Source organism: Amphibalanus amphitrite, unplaced genomic scaffold (genome assembly GCF_019059575.1).
Source record: "Amphibalanus amphitrite isolate SeventyFive unplaced genomic scaffold, NRLGWU_Aamphi_draft 001702F_arrow, whole genome shotgun sequence".
Classification (NCBI taxonomy): domain Eukaryota; kingdom Metazoa; phylum Arthropoda; class Thecostraca; order Balanomorpha; family Balanidae; genus Amphibalanus; species Amphibalanus amphitrite.
This window is the reverse complement of record NW_024883195.1, coordinates 69566-85723: the sequence shown is the minus strand read 5'-3', so window position 1 is coordinate 85723 and position 16158 is coordinate 69566. Positions and strand designations below refer to the sequence as shown.

General features: G+C 55.6%; 1 protein-coding gene across 1 annotated transcript in view; it reads left to right on the top strand.

Moving 5' to 3' along the window:
* Positions 1 to 16158, top strand: part of LOC122374725 (interference hedgehog-like) — a 66178-nt gene that overhangs the window by 31738 nt on the left and 18282 nt on the right. Inside the window, exons 3-12 of the mRNA XM_043353650.1 lie at positions 1475 to 1584; positions 5268 to 5373; positions 5850 to 5976; positions 7365 to 7572; positions 8800 to 9022; positions 10322 to 10527; positions 11099 to 11358; positions 11699 to 11816; positions 12214 to 12439; positions 13146 to 13386. Of these exons, the coding sequence (XP_043209585.1) occupies positions 1506 to 1584; positions 5268 to 5373; positions 5850 to 5976; positions 7365 to 7572; positions 8800 to 9022; positions 10322 to 10527; positions 11099 to 11358; positions 11699 to 11816; positions 12214 to 12439; positions 13146 to 13386 (1794 nt within the window). The 5' untranslated portion in view covers positions 1475 to 1505. The remainder of the gene's footprint in view (positions 1 to 1474; positions 1585 to 5267; positions 5374 to 5849; positions 5977 to 7364; positions 7573 to 8799; positions 9023 to 10321; positions 10528 to 11098; positions 11359 to 11698; positions 11817 to 12213; positions 12440 to 13145; positions 13387 to 16158) is intronic.

Genomic DNA, 16158 nt, shown 5'->3' with positions numbered 1-16158 from the left:
ATCGAACAGCGGTCATTTATTTGAGCCGATTGTTTGGTCCGGATTATTGGACCTACATGGTCGGCATGACCGACGTGCCATGCTGAGAGTTAATGCTGAGTAATGATTGAAGGGGACTGACTGATCAGTGGAGTCTCCGTCCTTACACTCGTCAGTCTAAGTCCTATTGCACACTTAAGTATGGAACGCATCCGTATGTAGGCAACCGTACTCAGTTTGATGTGAGCTCGTCTGGAAGTCGAGTGAGTGATGTCACAAACTGACGTATCATTTCGGTATGCTTTTCAACCGAAACAAACAAAGGTTTGACGGAATGATTGATGAAAGGTGTGGCAGTTGGCAATGCTGAAACATCGCTGGGACGCTTGACCTTTTCTTCTGGTTTGACCACTTAGACTGAAGAACGTTGAGAAAGAGTGAGGAGGAGTAGGTAGAGTGTGGAGAGTGGTGGCCAGTGAGGCGGACAAAGGCCTGTATAGGCTCGGAGAAAGGCCGAAGGCCGAGGGGGCTGAGTGCCGAAACTGGGCCGATCTAGTCGTAGAGGGAGGGCGTTGTCGACCCTCGGCAGATAACTCGACGCTAACCCAGCAACAACACGACATTAATTCGAGGGTAGCCCGATCGGGGCGCGATATGAACCTCCCAGAGTCCATCCATAACCCGGCTCCGGTCCGATAACCCGGCACTAACCCGCTGGTGACGGTCCGACCGACCGACGGTCCGCCGCCGGAGCGCGCGCGTCGTGGGTGGTAGACCGGTCGGTCGGCCCGCCGGCCGATCATGATGGCCCGATAGTGGGCGATGTCGACGCCCGTCGACCCGGCCCAGCTGCTTATTTATACGGCTCCGCCTGATTGGTTAAGTGGTGACGTGTGATTTGCGCACCACGCCGGAGCTGTTTTGCTGTTTTGCTCGATCGTGTTTTATCGCCAACTGTCGACGGCCGAGATTTGTGTGCTTTTGTTTCAACAAATCATGCAGAGTTAATGATGGTATCTTGCTCCTCTGCTGGCGCGCCGCAGCTGAGATGTATTTATTCGATGGCTGATGGTGCGTTGATTGATTTGTCACGTGGTTACTGCCGCTCTGGAGGCGGACGGCCGGTTTTTACCCGGCTGTTTGTGAGCCCGGTCAAATGGCCGCTCCGGCCGCGTGCGCTGCATAATGGAGTCTGTGATAGGTGCGTCGCCGGTCCATCGGAAGGGAGGGGCTATCGAGTGAGACTTTCACCATGGCTACCACGAGACTTCCACGTGCATGTTAAGTGAATTCTAAAAAGTATTTGTAGACTTTCCCCCCTTACAAATGCATTAACGCCTACTGACATGATGATCCACCCGAAGGCGCGTATCCACGTTGTGTTGTGTGCTATGTTGTGAATCAGATGTGCTGTGGTGCTTCCCTATCACACATGTAGCGTACAGTTGTCGGCGGACCCTCCCCTGACCGTCCCGTCCTCTCCGTTCTGTTTCAGGGGATGATAGAGAGCCGTCCGGTCCACTGACATGGAGCCGGCGCCGATCGCCGTATCTGCCGCGGTACTGCTCGGCCTCTGCTGCCTGACCGTCCGCGCCGCGCAGAACGGTGAGCATAGCTGCTGGGTATACGTCAGGGACGTTACAGGGCAGCAGAGGTCCTTTAGTGACGCCATCGGTACTGTATTTCCTGTGTTACCAGGCTGCAAATTGACGCACGTCGCATACGCACTCCATACGCAAACCCAGCCATGCCCTTTGGCCTTTCAGGCACCTCGTGTAATTCCTTACTGGGAATCCAATCTCAATATACATACAGTCTGAACTGCTACAATCACGTTCACTGCTAGTTGCTATTGGCGTCAATACTCTAGCCCTGCAGTCTACACACTGCACAGGGGACTCGGCTGAGTTGTTCATGTTTGGCGGCCGGTCCCAGTCCGTCGCGACACCTCGCGTCGGTCTGGTGCTGGTCGACTGATAGTACGGCTCTGGCCGCCGTCACAGTCTCCAGCTGTTTGGCGGTGAGAATCGCCAAACGTGACGGCGAGAGTCACCAAACGTGACGGCATGCTGGACACTACCGGTCGGCGGTACACAGACATGTTCATCGTCACTTGTCGGAGGTGTTCGCGTTAGCGGCGTCGCGCTCTGATGCTGTTGAGAGTGGAAGTTTGCGTGGCAGAGGATAAACACCAACCATTTTGCACTGGTGCGAGCAGTGGAGTCAGGAACCGACTGAGGCTGTGTTCTCTGCTAGTGTCACAGACTGACACCGTGTCACGTCTAAACCATGGCGTGAGTTCAGTTCTGACGCGACCTCAGCCTCCAGTCTGACACGCCAAGCAAGTGCTGCCTGTCTGCCGGCGCAATGTCCGGCACGCGGCTGGACCGGGCGGTATCGCTGCTGGCTGCGCTCGCCGCCGCTGGTCGTAGGTCCATGTTCTGTTTACACTCGGGGAGGTGTGGCTACATCTGGGTCACCCTCCCTCCCCTCCTCCCTTCCCCCGCCGTCTGCGTGTGAGATGACCACTGGCCAGTCCAGGCGGAGCCAGGCTGCGTTCTCACTCTGCTCGAATAAGCTAAGTAGCTACGCTGGGGATTGATCCGCATCAGAGCACGGTGCTGCGTTCTACAGTGACCTTCAAACCGGTTCACTCGCACACAGTGTGTGTGGCGTGCTGCCGCGCTTGGGTCAGCCGTCCTCAGACCGGAGGGGTGAGACACGCAGCTCGACCAACAATCAGTCCCCGTCTCGATCGCGGACCGGACGGTGACAGCGATGGATGTCACTCCGTCGGGAACCGGCCCTGTTCCGGCCCGCCGACCTGCCCTGTCGGTTCTGGGCGACCGAGTGACAAACTGGGAGTGAGGATGAGGTCTGAACACACGGCAGACGCAACCTGTTGAGTCGGCTGTCTTATTGAATTAATTTTTGCTGCTGCTTAAATTTTGTCATAATCTGAGTAGTGAGTGTGGCCCTACAGTATGATTAATGATCTGTGAAGATCGTTTGGTATGGCCTCCGCTAAATCGTGCTATGGCATTATTATTGGGAATGATCCCATACCATTATCTGATCCGCGGTTAACATTGGAAGGATTTCAGCAATGCAAGGTTTGACAAGCCTCTCAGGATTGTCGTTGTACCGAACTGCTGACCGAAATCTATCGGATTCCTGAACCACCGCTGTGGGACGCCGGTCAGCCGTCGTTTCTGACCCAGTGATCGGATTGAGCTGCCACCGCGGTGGTCCCCGGTCCTCTCCGACGGAGGCAGGGACGTCTGACTGATCGACTCCCCGCTGTCTGCGCCGCTGTACCGCTGACCGGCGCACTGATAGCCCGCCTGTGACCGATGCAGGGGCGGCGACCGGCGGCGCTACAGACCCCTCCCACACACTCCCGACCGCGCCGCCACGTAAGGACACAACGCATCAATAGCGCGGCGGTAGGAGCGTGGCCAGAATATCGTACTCGGGTCGGGCTGTGGTCGGCGGCGCGGGTGGCTCCGTCGGTCCCACTCTCAGGGAGTGGCGGGCGATGACAGCCAGAAAAACGATCGGTAGGCTCAGTCGGTGGCTTCTGAAGTTTGTCCGCTGCTGCTGCTGTTGCCACTGCCGCTCCCTGCAGCCTGAGGAAGGGGCTCGGTCAGCCTTTCTGAGCAGTTGGTGCCGCTGAGTCAATGTACCCCGTCGGTAGCTGCGGCTGTCACCTGACGTCAGAGATGATATGTGTGCGATGGAAGAGCTGTCCGACCATCTCCCAGACTCCACAAACGGGTTGAACTGACGCCAACTTATGTGCTGGTGGGACTGGCGAGGAGATTGGAGGAGGCAGACAGCAGTAAGGTGCCCTATTACATAACCTTTTGATGATGATTCTGATCACGAGACCGCCATCGACTGGTTACCAAGGATGGCGAGTCGTCCGCCCAGTGTCCACCTGGTACTGATGGCTCTTTTAACCGCAGAACACCCGTCGACCTTCCGATTTGGGAGAATTCTAACAAGCCACAACTAACGATTGGAGAATACTCGACTGTTTGACGGCGCTCGTTGGCATTGACAGATCGCTGACAGGTCGCTGATGTCATCCCTTGCACCGATTTCTCATCGTTTCGTTTGGAGTTTGATTTCGGTGCATCACGGATCGTCGGAGATCGCTATCTGTACCGATGATCGGTGCCTTTGATGGTGAAACTGGAGTCGCTCGGCGCCGCGTGCCCGGCCGGAGAGTTGATCGTTCTGCCACGTGCATGAGCGAGTATCAGCTCTGCTCGCCGTTTATCTTCCGGCTGGTTACACAGCGAGGAAATGTGATCATGATGGGTTCATGGTCGGTGCATGCCGAGGTTAAAGCGAGACCTCTCGGTGTCTGATACCCTGGAGACGCCCGACTGTCCTTTTTCGCCGCGGAGGTACGGACTTTTTTAGTCCGGCTATAACCAGTAACATTCCTTTCATGATGGAATGTGCCATTTTTCAGTAACGTTTCTCTTGATTGAGTTATCTCGGTATAATCCCCAGCTCAGTATCACAAGATGACGTTCCCAGTGCCTGCCGCAGCGCCGTGAGGAGCGTGCAGCGTGCGGTGCACGCAGGTGTTCGCCTTCGTGCGTACATTCCTGGACCGTGTCTGTCGCCGCACGTAATTTATGGACAGGTTTCGCCGGAGCCGAGATGACGTCATCGATTGCTGCCATATCGCGTCATGCGCGTGGTGATAGGATCTGTCCGGGGTCGGGCCGGGCCGCCGAGAGGCTGAGATCGTTTGTCATTGTTGCTGGCGTGGCGACGCTGGGGGTCCGAGGACCGGCTGGCTCTGATCGGTTGGTTCTGAGCACCACGTCAGTAGGTACCACGTCATGGTGCTGGTGAGGCTGTGATGCAATTGATGTAGCAACTGATGTAGTGAATGATGACCTTTGAGACAATCATGTTGACATTTCACACAATCAATTCAAGATTTTGTTGTTCACCAAAATCTCTTCATGTTCATGTCATGCTTATATGTATGATCAATCATCACTACTACAATGTTCTTGCATGGCTCCCTCGGTTTTGCAATATGTACAAGAATCCGCCTATCCCTTATGATCGCTACGCTGCGGTTAACGACTGCTTACATCATGTTCTCTGTCATCAATTGAACTATGAGCAACAGATCTCACTCATCAGTAATCCCCCACCCCAGAATTTGGTAATGTTTCTGAGTGTCTTCCCCCGTGTACTGAGTGTTCCGCGGTGCTGAGAGTGTCTGTACTGAGTGTCCCCCTCTCTTTTCCCCACAGGTCTGGTGGGGATCTCGTTCACCAAGGAGCCCCAGTCGCTGGTCGTTGTGCCCGGAGATGAGGTGGCATTCACGTGCGGAGTCAACCTGAACGCCGACCACCTGACGTAAGCATCAACCTGACCGTCACCTTACCGTCAACCCTGTCAACCCTACCTTTGCCCTCAGACCCCCTCTGCCGGCCTCCGTTCGCTCGACCGCTGTGTTTTTCCGCGCGGACCCAGAGAGAAAAGTGTCGCAGCCAGTCGTTTACCGGGAACCGGTCGTGTTCTTGTGGTGGCGAGCCGAGTTGAACGCCACGTATAGAATGCACGCGCTGTTTTCTCCCTATTCGGAAATACCGCGGTACCCAGACGTTGTTTTTCGGTAATGTCGTGCGGTTTTTCGTCATGTAAGCCTCATGACGATGGATTAGCGCGAATGTAACAAAGCACAGCCTCGTTCAAAATCCGATCCGGGCGTCTTTTCTGGGAACCACCGCGTGTTGTTTTCCGTGAGGATGCTGTGGAGGGGAGTCACGCTCGGCACTCCTGGCCACCTGTCGGTCGATCGGTGAACTAACACTTCCCGTCTCTGCCGACAGATGGCTGCACGACTGGAAACCGCTGGAGCCGGGCAGCGACCCCAACATCGACGTTTCGCCGGGCAGGCTGCTGATCAGGGTCGGGTCCCAGCCCGACGTGTACAACCGGCAGACGGGGGAGTACAGGGTCAGTATGGGGATGGGGTACGGGGTCTGTATGAGAGGGCATGAGGGGATGGGCGAGAGCGTATGGTTGAGCACTGGATGAGTATGGGGAAGTGAGGCCAGAGAGTGACAGTAGCTTGGTGTTAGATAAGACAACATTTGCATTGTTTGCTTGGGTAGATGCTAGAGCTGAAAGTTTTCATAACAAATGTGATCGTAGCGAGAATAGGGAAGACAAGTTTCACTGTATTACATGTCCAAACTTCAGGTACCTACACTGCTCATACTAGTAGCTTTGCTACCAGTCACAGGAAAACAGTGAATTACACAAGGCGCTAATGGTGTACCAGTTTTAGACGTCTAATTGGTGGCCCCATAACACCATGTTTCGTAACCGGCCAGCACACCAGACACCCGTTCCGCCCTGTATTCTGCTGTCGCCCGGTGTCAGTTTTTACGTCTCCGCCGCTGCTGGACAAGTGGTTAGCCCGTCGCCGACTGTCTCTGTCCGGTCCGATACCGTGACAGAGCGGCCCGATCGCGGTGGATTACGTCTGAGGTGTCATGTCCGTGTCTGGAGCGTTTTGTATCGGTTTGTCCTCTCTATCGTACGAATTTGATCGATCGGGGAGATATGTCAATCTGTCGTGTTGATCACATTCCGAGGGATATTTTTGTCGCATTTTGTCGCGTCTTCTCACTTTCTGTCGTGCCGAGCGTTGACTTTTTGTCGACTGTCGCATTCCACAGACATTTCACTCAGCCGCCGCGAGTCGACGTTACATAAACGGCGACAATTTGTCCTGAACTCCGCCGCCTCGACTCTATGTTTTCTCCCCAACGACTCTCTACCGGTATTGTTTATCCTCCCTTTGCTCACTGAACCGTCTCATGTGACCATTGTTCCTTCTCATTCCTCCAACCCTACACGGCTTCTCAGTGTAGTCGGAGCGACTGGCGATCATTATCTGTGGATTACACGCGGATTACTGCCTCACGAAGTCGTGTCTCACTCAGCGGGGCGCCGATTGTTATCGCGGGGCTGTTCGTGATGACCACAGGTCGCCGCTGGTATGAAGTAATGTGTGCACAGTGCTGGGTTAGTTTTCCTTGTCTGTAGGGGAGTCGTGTTGTGTTGTGCGTGATTCTTCTCTTGCTGCGTGGCTCAAAATGACCATGTATGATATTGGCAGAAACATTGCAGCCACTGGTTATACTTGCCAAGAACTGAGCGCATTTATTGCAGTTGGCGCTAATGGCTGATACTGAACGGTAGACATAACCCTACAGTTTCCCAAATATCGTCTCGTTTGTACATACTGTTGATATTCGCCCCTCCCCGATGACCCGATGGATCCCCCAATGCTATAGCCCCTGTACTGACTTCCATCCCCTTTCTCTCTTCCACAGTGTATGGCCCAGATCGCTCCGATCGGTCTCACCTCGTTACCAGCCACTCTGAGTATCGCGCACATCCTACCGTTCGAGTCTCGGCCGAACAGTACCCTGGTGGCCCCGCCCGGCGGGATTGTGTCTATACCGTGTCCGCCGCCAACCAGCGACCCGCCGGCCATTGTGCAGTTCTTCAGGGACGGACAGCCCGTCACCAATAGAGGAGGTGGGTACGATGATACGCGAGGCCCGAGGGGCGTCGGTACAGCTTCGTTGGAGTTAGATCATGGGTGCGAAAGCGTTCGGTCTTACCTTAGGAAGAGATAGAACGTTCCATCTCTCTAGGAGCAAAAGAGAGAACGTCTTACTGTAGTGCTTACGGTGCAGTGTTTCTAAGGGCCTGTACTGTGTGCAAAAATAAACTATTAAAGAATGCTAGAGAAACAGTGGCATTGTACAGACTTGGGGGCTGATAAGAATGCCAGTTTATCCGGGAATGTCTTGTGGTATTTGATGATCACGACCCATTTAATTGGATGAACACAATAGACGAGATCTCAAATAGTTCATGTCTATTTTAGCGTTCAGTGATCATGTTTCTGGCTTTGTCGTGGTCACAAATGCCCATTGTTACAATCGAATCTATGAGAAACCGTGATCTCATCGGAAAATCACGCCACCCATAAGTGGCGCGTCGGAAACATTTGATGATCCAATACAGCATCCCTTTTTTACTGAAATAACCCTGAATTCACCGAGTATTTGACCACCGACTTTGTTTTTGATCGCGTAATTGGTCGCATGCGGTTAGAGCCCTTGTCAGCTGTCTGATGCGATATTACGCCTCTGTGTAATGAGCCGTGCTATCTGTCTATTCAGTATTGTGTCGGTTGACGTTCACCTGACTATGTGTCAGTTCCAGCATTGTGATCCGATGATGTCCTATCTATTGTGGTTGTCTTGGTACATACAGGGTATATCTGCACGCGATCCGTGTGACATGAGTGGCTGGCTATTGTTGGGAACCTTTGACTCGACACGTACTATTTGAACTACAACTGGCTCCAATCATGGAAACTCATTGCCCCACTGCGTCCTAGCACGCCAGTAGTGAGTGGATGCCTACTTGTCTCCCTGATTGTTTCCTTCTTCACACGCGACACAGGGAAGCGTTAACCTTGTCGTGCGCCCATCCCCCTGAACATTCCAGCTTGGCACTTCATACTTCCCGCGCGTCAGGCAGCATCAGAGAAACGTTAACCTTGTGCGCCCATCCCCCTGAACATTCCTGCTTGGCACTTTTTATTTCCCGCGCGTCAGGCAGGATTAGTTTTAGCTTAGACAGATAGTCCTTCTTTGACATTCATTAGGCTGACATTAGAGTCTGACCGTCCTTTCTAGGATTACCCGGCTGTCCGTTCCAAGGTCTAACTTCCCCCTCTCTCTCCCTCAGACTCTATAACGGTGCTCCCGGGCGGCCGTCTGCACCTATCGGACGTCAGCGTCGCACAGGCCGGCACCTACTCGTGCGCCGCCACCAACCACCTGACCGGAGAGACGGTGACAGCGCCGTTTGTGACCCGTCTCGAGGTGCGCCAGCCGCCGCGCACCAGCGCGCCGCGACTCGTGGTGCCGCCCGAGCCGATATACAGCGTGAAGGCCGGAACCACGCTGAGGTGAGAGAGAGGGAGAGGAAGGAGGGACGGAGGGAGGGAGAGAATAGAGGGTCTAGGGAGGAAGGGAGGGAGAGGGGGAGGGAGGACAAGAGAGGAGAGGAGGGTACGAATGAAAGAGAGATTTGGGAGGGATGGAGAAAGAAGGGGCGAGGCAAGCGCATCGGATGATGAAGAATGTGAAAGGTTGTTAGTTGTCGGAAGAAGAGAAGGTCGTTTTGGAGAAAGGGCTCAGAGACGGACCCTGCACGCTACTGGCGTTTAGAAGTACCGTAAGTCACATGCGAAAGCTTGCTTTGCTTGGAACTAAATTACATACGTCACGGTTGCGTGATAGTCGTTAAACGGGAACCGAATGCCCCTGGTTAAGCTAGACAATTAACAACACGTAGCGACTCATGCACTTGAAGTGTGGCTTAGTTCTGGAGGAACCCGCCTTGCTACTGTTGCGAGTTGAGCATATTTAGCGGAGCAGCCTTGGGTTAATTCTGAGTACATCCGTGTTAGCGTTGACCCCTGGTTGTCGTGCCGACTAATACCCTGTTTGCGTCCGTGGCCAGCGCCGGACCTCGCCGTGCCCTCAACCGGACCGTCCGAGGCCGCATTACCCACAGACCCGTGACGACTACAGACGGTATTAGCACCCGCCGCCGAGCTCCTGACGGCCTCTTTATAACCTCAAACACACCGCAGCGCTTTGGCGGTGTTTTGTTTTTGAAGAGCGGATCAGACCTGATAGCTTTATGAGAGTTGTCAACCTGCCCGCCGTTAAATACCTTCTGCATTCCGCGATATCGTGCTATGATGTGGTTATCTGGGATCTCCGTCTCGGGGATGGACGCGGTGACGCGGTCTCACGGCCGCCGCTGTCGAGGTGTCGGGGAGTTCACGCCGCCGGCGGATCACCGTGAGAGGCACGCGGTGATAGGATCGCTATCGTGATTAAGAGTCATCGGTATCGGGCCGGGACGATCGGCGCTGTACTGTCAGTTTGCCGCTGTCAGAGATGGCTGACCAGCTGATCAGTCCCTGTTGGGCGATAGGATGGGGTGTTAGTATGGAGCGGTGGTATGCAGACTAGATTAACCACTCACTAGTGGAATGATTTTGTCTGGAGCAGGCTGAAGTTCGCAGTCAGCACCGTGTAACGCTCATGGTTTGATGGTGATCGAGGTGTTTCTGAGCACTCGGAGTGTGAGTTTTCACTGTGCAGTGGCGGGCACACCCCACTTCTGACGCATTGAAGTGAGCTTAAAACTTTTCCCCTGCCCTGACCTTACCTCCCCAACTCCCCTCCCGCAGGATCGAGTGCGTGGCCGAGGGATGGCCGCGTCCCATCGTCGGCTGGAAGCGCATGGACGCCCGTCGCACGGACGACAGCCGCTTCGTGCAGCACGCCGCCAGCCTGGAGATCCGTAATGTGCGCCGCTCCGACCAGGGCAGCTACCTGTGTGAGGTGGCCAATCAGAAGGGCACCATCACCGCCGGAACAGTCGTCAGGGTCATTGGTGAGAGAGGGAAAGGGAGAGAGAGGGAGGGAGGTGGGAGAGAGGGGGCTGCTGTACTTCGTAGAGTGACTCTTGCTCTGCTGGTATCCAAGTTAGCAATGGGCATATGTTTTTATGATATAGCCGTATACAAGTGATATATCGGATGTTTCATAACGCTGTGTCAAGTTGGGTAGTGTTACCCTCCAACGGCAGATGTAGCTCCCGCGATGGGTTTATTGCATCCGGCAGTATGATTACGGAGCCGACCGAGCCGTGAAATGTAACGCTGACGAGTTGTATTGGATGTCGGCTCGGCGGCGGCGCAGGCTATTCTCAGCGACCAGCTCTCGGTTGAAACGTTACCGATCGACAGAATATAACTCATATTTCATACGTATCTTGTCCTATGAGTTGACATCTAAATAGTACATTCACCTATGCTGAGTAGTGAGTATTGAGCTTGAAATAAGCACCACTTGTGGACTGAAGATCGTCGTAGGTGAGCCATCACGAGTAGTTTTGGGTTGAGTATCCTAATAATTGCCAAGCACATTTCTCACCGACCCCCCCCCCCCCCCCGTGTCCACAGAGCCGCCCTCGGTGGAGACGTCCCAGCAGAACCTCACGGTCGCCGAGGGCGCGCCGGCAGAGCTGGTGTGCTCGGGCCGCGGCCAGCCGCCGCCGCGGCTCCAGTGGGTGCTGAACGGCCGACCGGTGCTGGGCGGGCGCCGACCCACCGTGGATAGGGGACGGCTGCAGTTTGAGGCGGTGACGCGGCAGGACGCCGGGCTCTACCAGTGCTTCGGACACAGCGAGGCGGGGGATGATAAGGCCGCTGTGCTGCTCAAGGTATGTAGGGGATGACTGTTAGGATGGGAGGGAGAGATTAACCGGGATGCTTCTCGGGGAGGGGATAGGAGACGAAATAGGAAAGATCAGAATATGACACCAGATACAGTTAGTGATTGATTGATTCATGCAATAACCTTGTTACTTGCGTAAAATCTCGATACTTACATATTTTCATTTCTTATGAAAATTGTTTTCATTCAATGAAATTAGCAGTTCGTTTCTCCCTGTGTCTTCTCTTAAGATGTGCTCTTGTTTCGCCGTTTCTCCTTCGTATTTCACCATTACGAGGGACCTCACGACTGACCCCTGACCTAACCTATGCTGCTCCCCTCGCCAGGTGATCCCGCGCCAGAGTATGTCGTCTGGCTCCGCAGTGATGACCTCTACCCCGGCGCCGACTGAGCGCCAGACGCCCGGCCGACGGAGAGGCAACGGCAACAGGAACAGGGACGGAGGTGAGACGAGATGGAAACGAAATCAGGGAGATGGAAAGCGGGGACAAAGATGGGAGGGGTATGAGCAGGGGAGGGAGCAAAACAAAAAAAAAAGAGTGAAACGGGGGATTAAATCGAGAACGGAGGAGGGAGAAATTGCAACAAGAGCAGACACGGGGTTAGACTGGGGGGCACTCATGGACCAAACAGTGTGGCGCTTGTCTCAGTGCTATCTGTTTTCACTATTTTCATTGTGTTTTTACTTTGGCCTCACAGAGGCCGCCTCTGTGTCCTTTCGGTGCCCCGCTCTATACTGAATGACCCCCCCCCCCCCTCCCTCCCTCCCGCAGAGCTGATGGTGCCGCCGTCAGCACCCAGCGTCTACCCCATCTAACTGACCCACCCCTCCCGCCCACAGAGCTAATGGTGCCGCCGTCAGCGCCCAGCGTCTACCCTATCTCGGAGAGTTCGGTGATGCTCAAATGGGACGTGCCGGAGAACGACGGCCTCTCGATCCTGTTCTTCAAGATCCAGTACCGGCGGGCGCCGCGGCGCCGACACGACTGGCAGACGCACGACGCCGACGTACCCGGCACCGCGCGATCCTTTGAGGTGGACGGACTGGAGGTCGGCGCCAAATACAAGTGAGTGTGGAGAAGGGAAGAATGGGGAATGTAATGGAAGTGTAATTTGTTTTCCGCCTATGCCATCTTTTGGCTTGGCGTCACTCGCCTATTGGATGGCAATGTGTTCATTTCGAAGCAGGTGGAAGCATCCCATGTTTAGTGTGATTGAGGATGTTCAATGTAATTACTCGCAGTCACTCGCTAGGTACTATCAACACAAAGCTAGCCTAAATTCTCCCGATCACATTTACAAATTGCAATAACGATGTTCCATACTCCAACATTCGGCCGTTATATGCCCGCTCCCCATCCAGTTCTGGTTGATCGCTGATGCCGCCGCCCGGCGCTGTTTGATGTCTGCACCGGTGGCCCAGCCGGCCGTCTGATCACTGCCGCTCCCAGCGGAGCCGCGCCGTCACCAATCCGAACTGGGAGCCCGCATATGGACCTAACGAGCCGTGTGATTCAAACGGCCGGCTGCCGGCGCGCCCGGTGATCAATGGACTCACTGGGACCGCTGTCATTGACCTTGATTGCTTCCTCGGCAGTAATTTGCTGAGACGGCAATCAATGCCCATCCCTGGGGATGGCAGTGGCCGCGGCAATTGACCCGAATACGTCCGCTGCTGACTGGGCCGCTCTGTTCTCTCTGTCCCCGTCACTCGCCCCCTCTGCCCTCCCCTCCCGCTCTACCCCTGCTCACCCACTCTCCATTGATCGGCAGATTCCGCGTGCTGGCTGTATACGAGAACAAGGACAACAAGCACGGCCCCAACTCGCGCAAGGTCAAGATGACTCGTATGCGTAAGAAGGCCAAGCCGCCTGGCGCGCCCGTGATTGTGTCCCACAGTCCGCGCAGTCCCAACGCCATCCAGTTCTCTTGGAAGTACAGTCTTCAGGCGGCTCCGATAGAGGGCTACTTCATCTTCTTCCGAGACACCACCATGGCGGGAGAGTACTCAAAGGTGAGAGGAGCGGAACGAGAGAGAGAGAGAGAGAGAGAGAGAGAGAGAGAGAGAGAGAGAGAGAGAGAGAGAGAGAGAGGGGGGAGGAGGAGAGGCAGACATTGGGGAGGGGTGTACTTACCGCGAGAAGGGCCCTACCGACCGACAGAGTGGGCGCGAACAAGGCGCCAAGTTGTGCGACGACTTGGACTTTGAGAGCATCGGCGCGCTCCTCGCAGGCGCTTAATCGCTGGTGAACTTTACGCCAAAGTGCAGCGAAGTGCGGCGGTGAGGTGTCGGCGAGTCTGACCAGCCGCAGCGCCGTCCACTCACGGCCGGTGGCGCTGCTAAAATCGCTCCGGGGAGGGATGGGGCAGGATGTTTTGCCTGTCAGCTTTTGTTACAGTTTTAAGTACCGGCTACCGAAGTGTAGTTACGGCTTACAGTTTGGTTACTAAATTGTGTCTGCAGCGATGTTTTGCAATTGCCAAGTGGAGGGGTAATTTTGAAGTGTGAATATCGAGGAGTGTGGTCTCATATTTCACTTCGCAATTGTGCGTGATTTGGTTACCGGTCTCATTCGTTATTGTGCGCGGCTCGGCTACCAATTTGGCTACCGCACTCCGTTCGGTAACTGCCGCCGTTCGGTTACCCCTCTGGTTACTGCGCTCGGTTTGGTTACCGTTCTGGTCACTGCACGCCGTTCGGTAACCGTTCTGGTTATGGGCGTAGTTCGGTTACCGTTCAGTTACCGCCACTGTGGTTACGGTCGCCGCCGGGTCGCCAGGTTGGCGGCGTCGTTGGCTCCTTGTTACATAGCCATGAGGCGGGCGCGGCCGGTCGAATGCCGCCGTATTTCTCTGGTAAAGGGCTGTGTGTCGCCAGCGGAGGCCGTATTCGAGCCTCATGGTGCGATAAACCACCGCCGCCGCTGGCCCGCCGGGACGCAGACTAGACTGTGACGCAGACTAGACTGTGACGCAGACTCGCCGGGACGCAGACTAGACTGTGACGCAGACTAGACCGAGCCCGGCCCGCCGGGACGCAGACTAGACTGTGAGGCAGACTAGACGGAACGACAGACTAGACTGAGTGAGGCAGACGAGACCGGACGGCTGACTGGACTAAATTGCTGACTGGAGAGCCGGCTGACTAGACTGGGCATTGTGGGCAACAGGCTGGGAAAACGGCAGATTGGACTGATCTAATGCCAGTGGACGGCAACCTGTGATGGGCTTCAGTCCGGTTATTTCCTGTTTTGACTTTGACCGTTCGTCAGCAACCCAGAGACCTAGGATGAACTCCATCTGATCATACCATTACCTTTGAGATCAGACGCCTCGCCACCAGGCCTTTCAGGCGGCCAGACCGGTCGGCCGGCCGTGCTCTGGGCCGCCGTGCCGTGCCGTGTTGGGACGTGCCGCTGGGTTTCCGGGGTTCGTGGCGGCGCGGACGGGCCGTGGGGTCACTCAGAGGTCGCTGGACGGTCAGGACGGTGCCAGCCGTGTGCCGCTGGGATGGGAGGCTGTCGCCACCCCTGAGAGTTCCACAGGTACCGGGCCTGTCTGAGCTATAGACTGAATGGTTGGTCTCGTAATTGTCGAGCGGCTAGTCGTCGTCTAGTTGGTCTAGTTTTTTGTCAGTTCTTTGTTGCGCTCGTGTTGAGCGGTAAAATAGCAGCCGTCATTGGTCGGAAAATTGGCCGTTTTTCCTTTGTTGACCTCTCTCTCAGTACAATCATATTACTGTCATTCAATTCGCGCGGCCGGCGGCGATGTGGCAAAACAGCGGCCATCGCCTGCCCCTCCCCTCCCCCCTCCCCGGCGCCGACGTGACCGATGCGGCGCGGATGTAACGAATGTGGCGCGTCCGCGGCGGCCGGCGCGTCGGCCCGTGTCTATCCTATCGGCAAAAAACGGCACGGGATCGCATCCAGCCGCTGGGGGGCCGATCAGGGGAGGGAAGAGGGGGAGAGAGGGGGTGTCACGCGCCGCGTGCCGGCCGGTAATGGTGTGGCGCCCCCGCCCCGCCCCCGCCCCCGCCCCCGCCCCCGCCCGGCGGACGGACGGCGGCATTGGCGGCTGATGACGGCTCTCCGATGTGGTAATGGCGAGTCCGTGCCAACTGGGCTGCGCTGCCGCCGATGGGCGAGAGACGCCCCTCAGATCCGTCCAATGGACGAGTCACTGGCGGCCCAGGATCGACATAAGGTGATTGGAGAGCTTCATGGATATGCCTACGGTCAGAGTGAATGAGCTCAGCGTCTGAAATGTTGAAAGCGGAAGTACTTCACGGAGATTTTTTAAAAAGCGAAGCGGATATGTCTGTTATACATACAGGTCAGCTTGCATTGCAAATGACTACTACCTGAGCACGGCTATATCGCTACATCAATGTCATGAAGCGACACGTGACGTTTGATGTGATCCGCCCGGGTCTCGCGTTCCTCGCTCCGCCGCGCCGGTGCCATGACGATTGGCCGGGCTGGCATCAGCCGGCCGACGGGCGGTGAGCCGGTGACATTTCCACTACGGTCAAATGTCAGCCGGCGAACGGCCCGCGGCTGCTGCCGGGACTGTCGACCTGCCGGCGGTGACTGCGGCTGACTGTGGTGACTGCTGCATTGGTATGCTGGTGTGTTGCAGAGGCTTTGTGCTGCAAGGGTGGTGTGTGCTATGCCGGTGTGTGCTTTGTGTGCTGCCTGTGTGTGCACTGTGCTGTTCCGTATCTACTATAGTCATGGATTATCTGTAGACAGACAAGCAAGCAAATAGACGGGCGACAGACAGACTG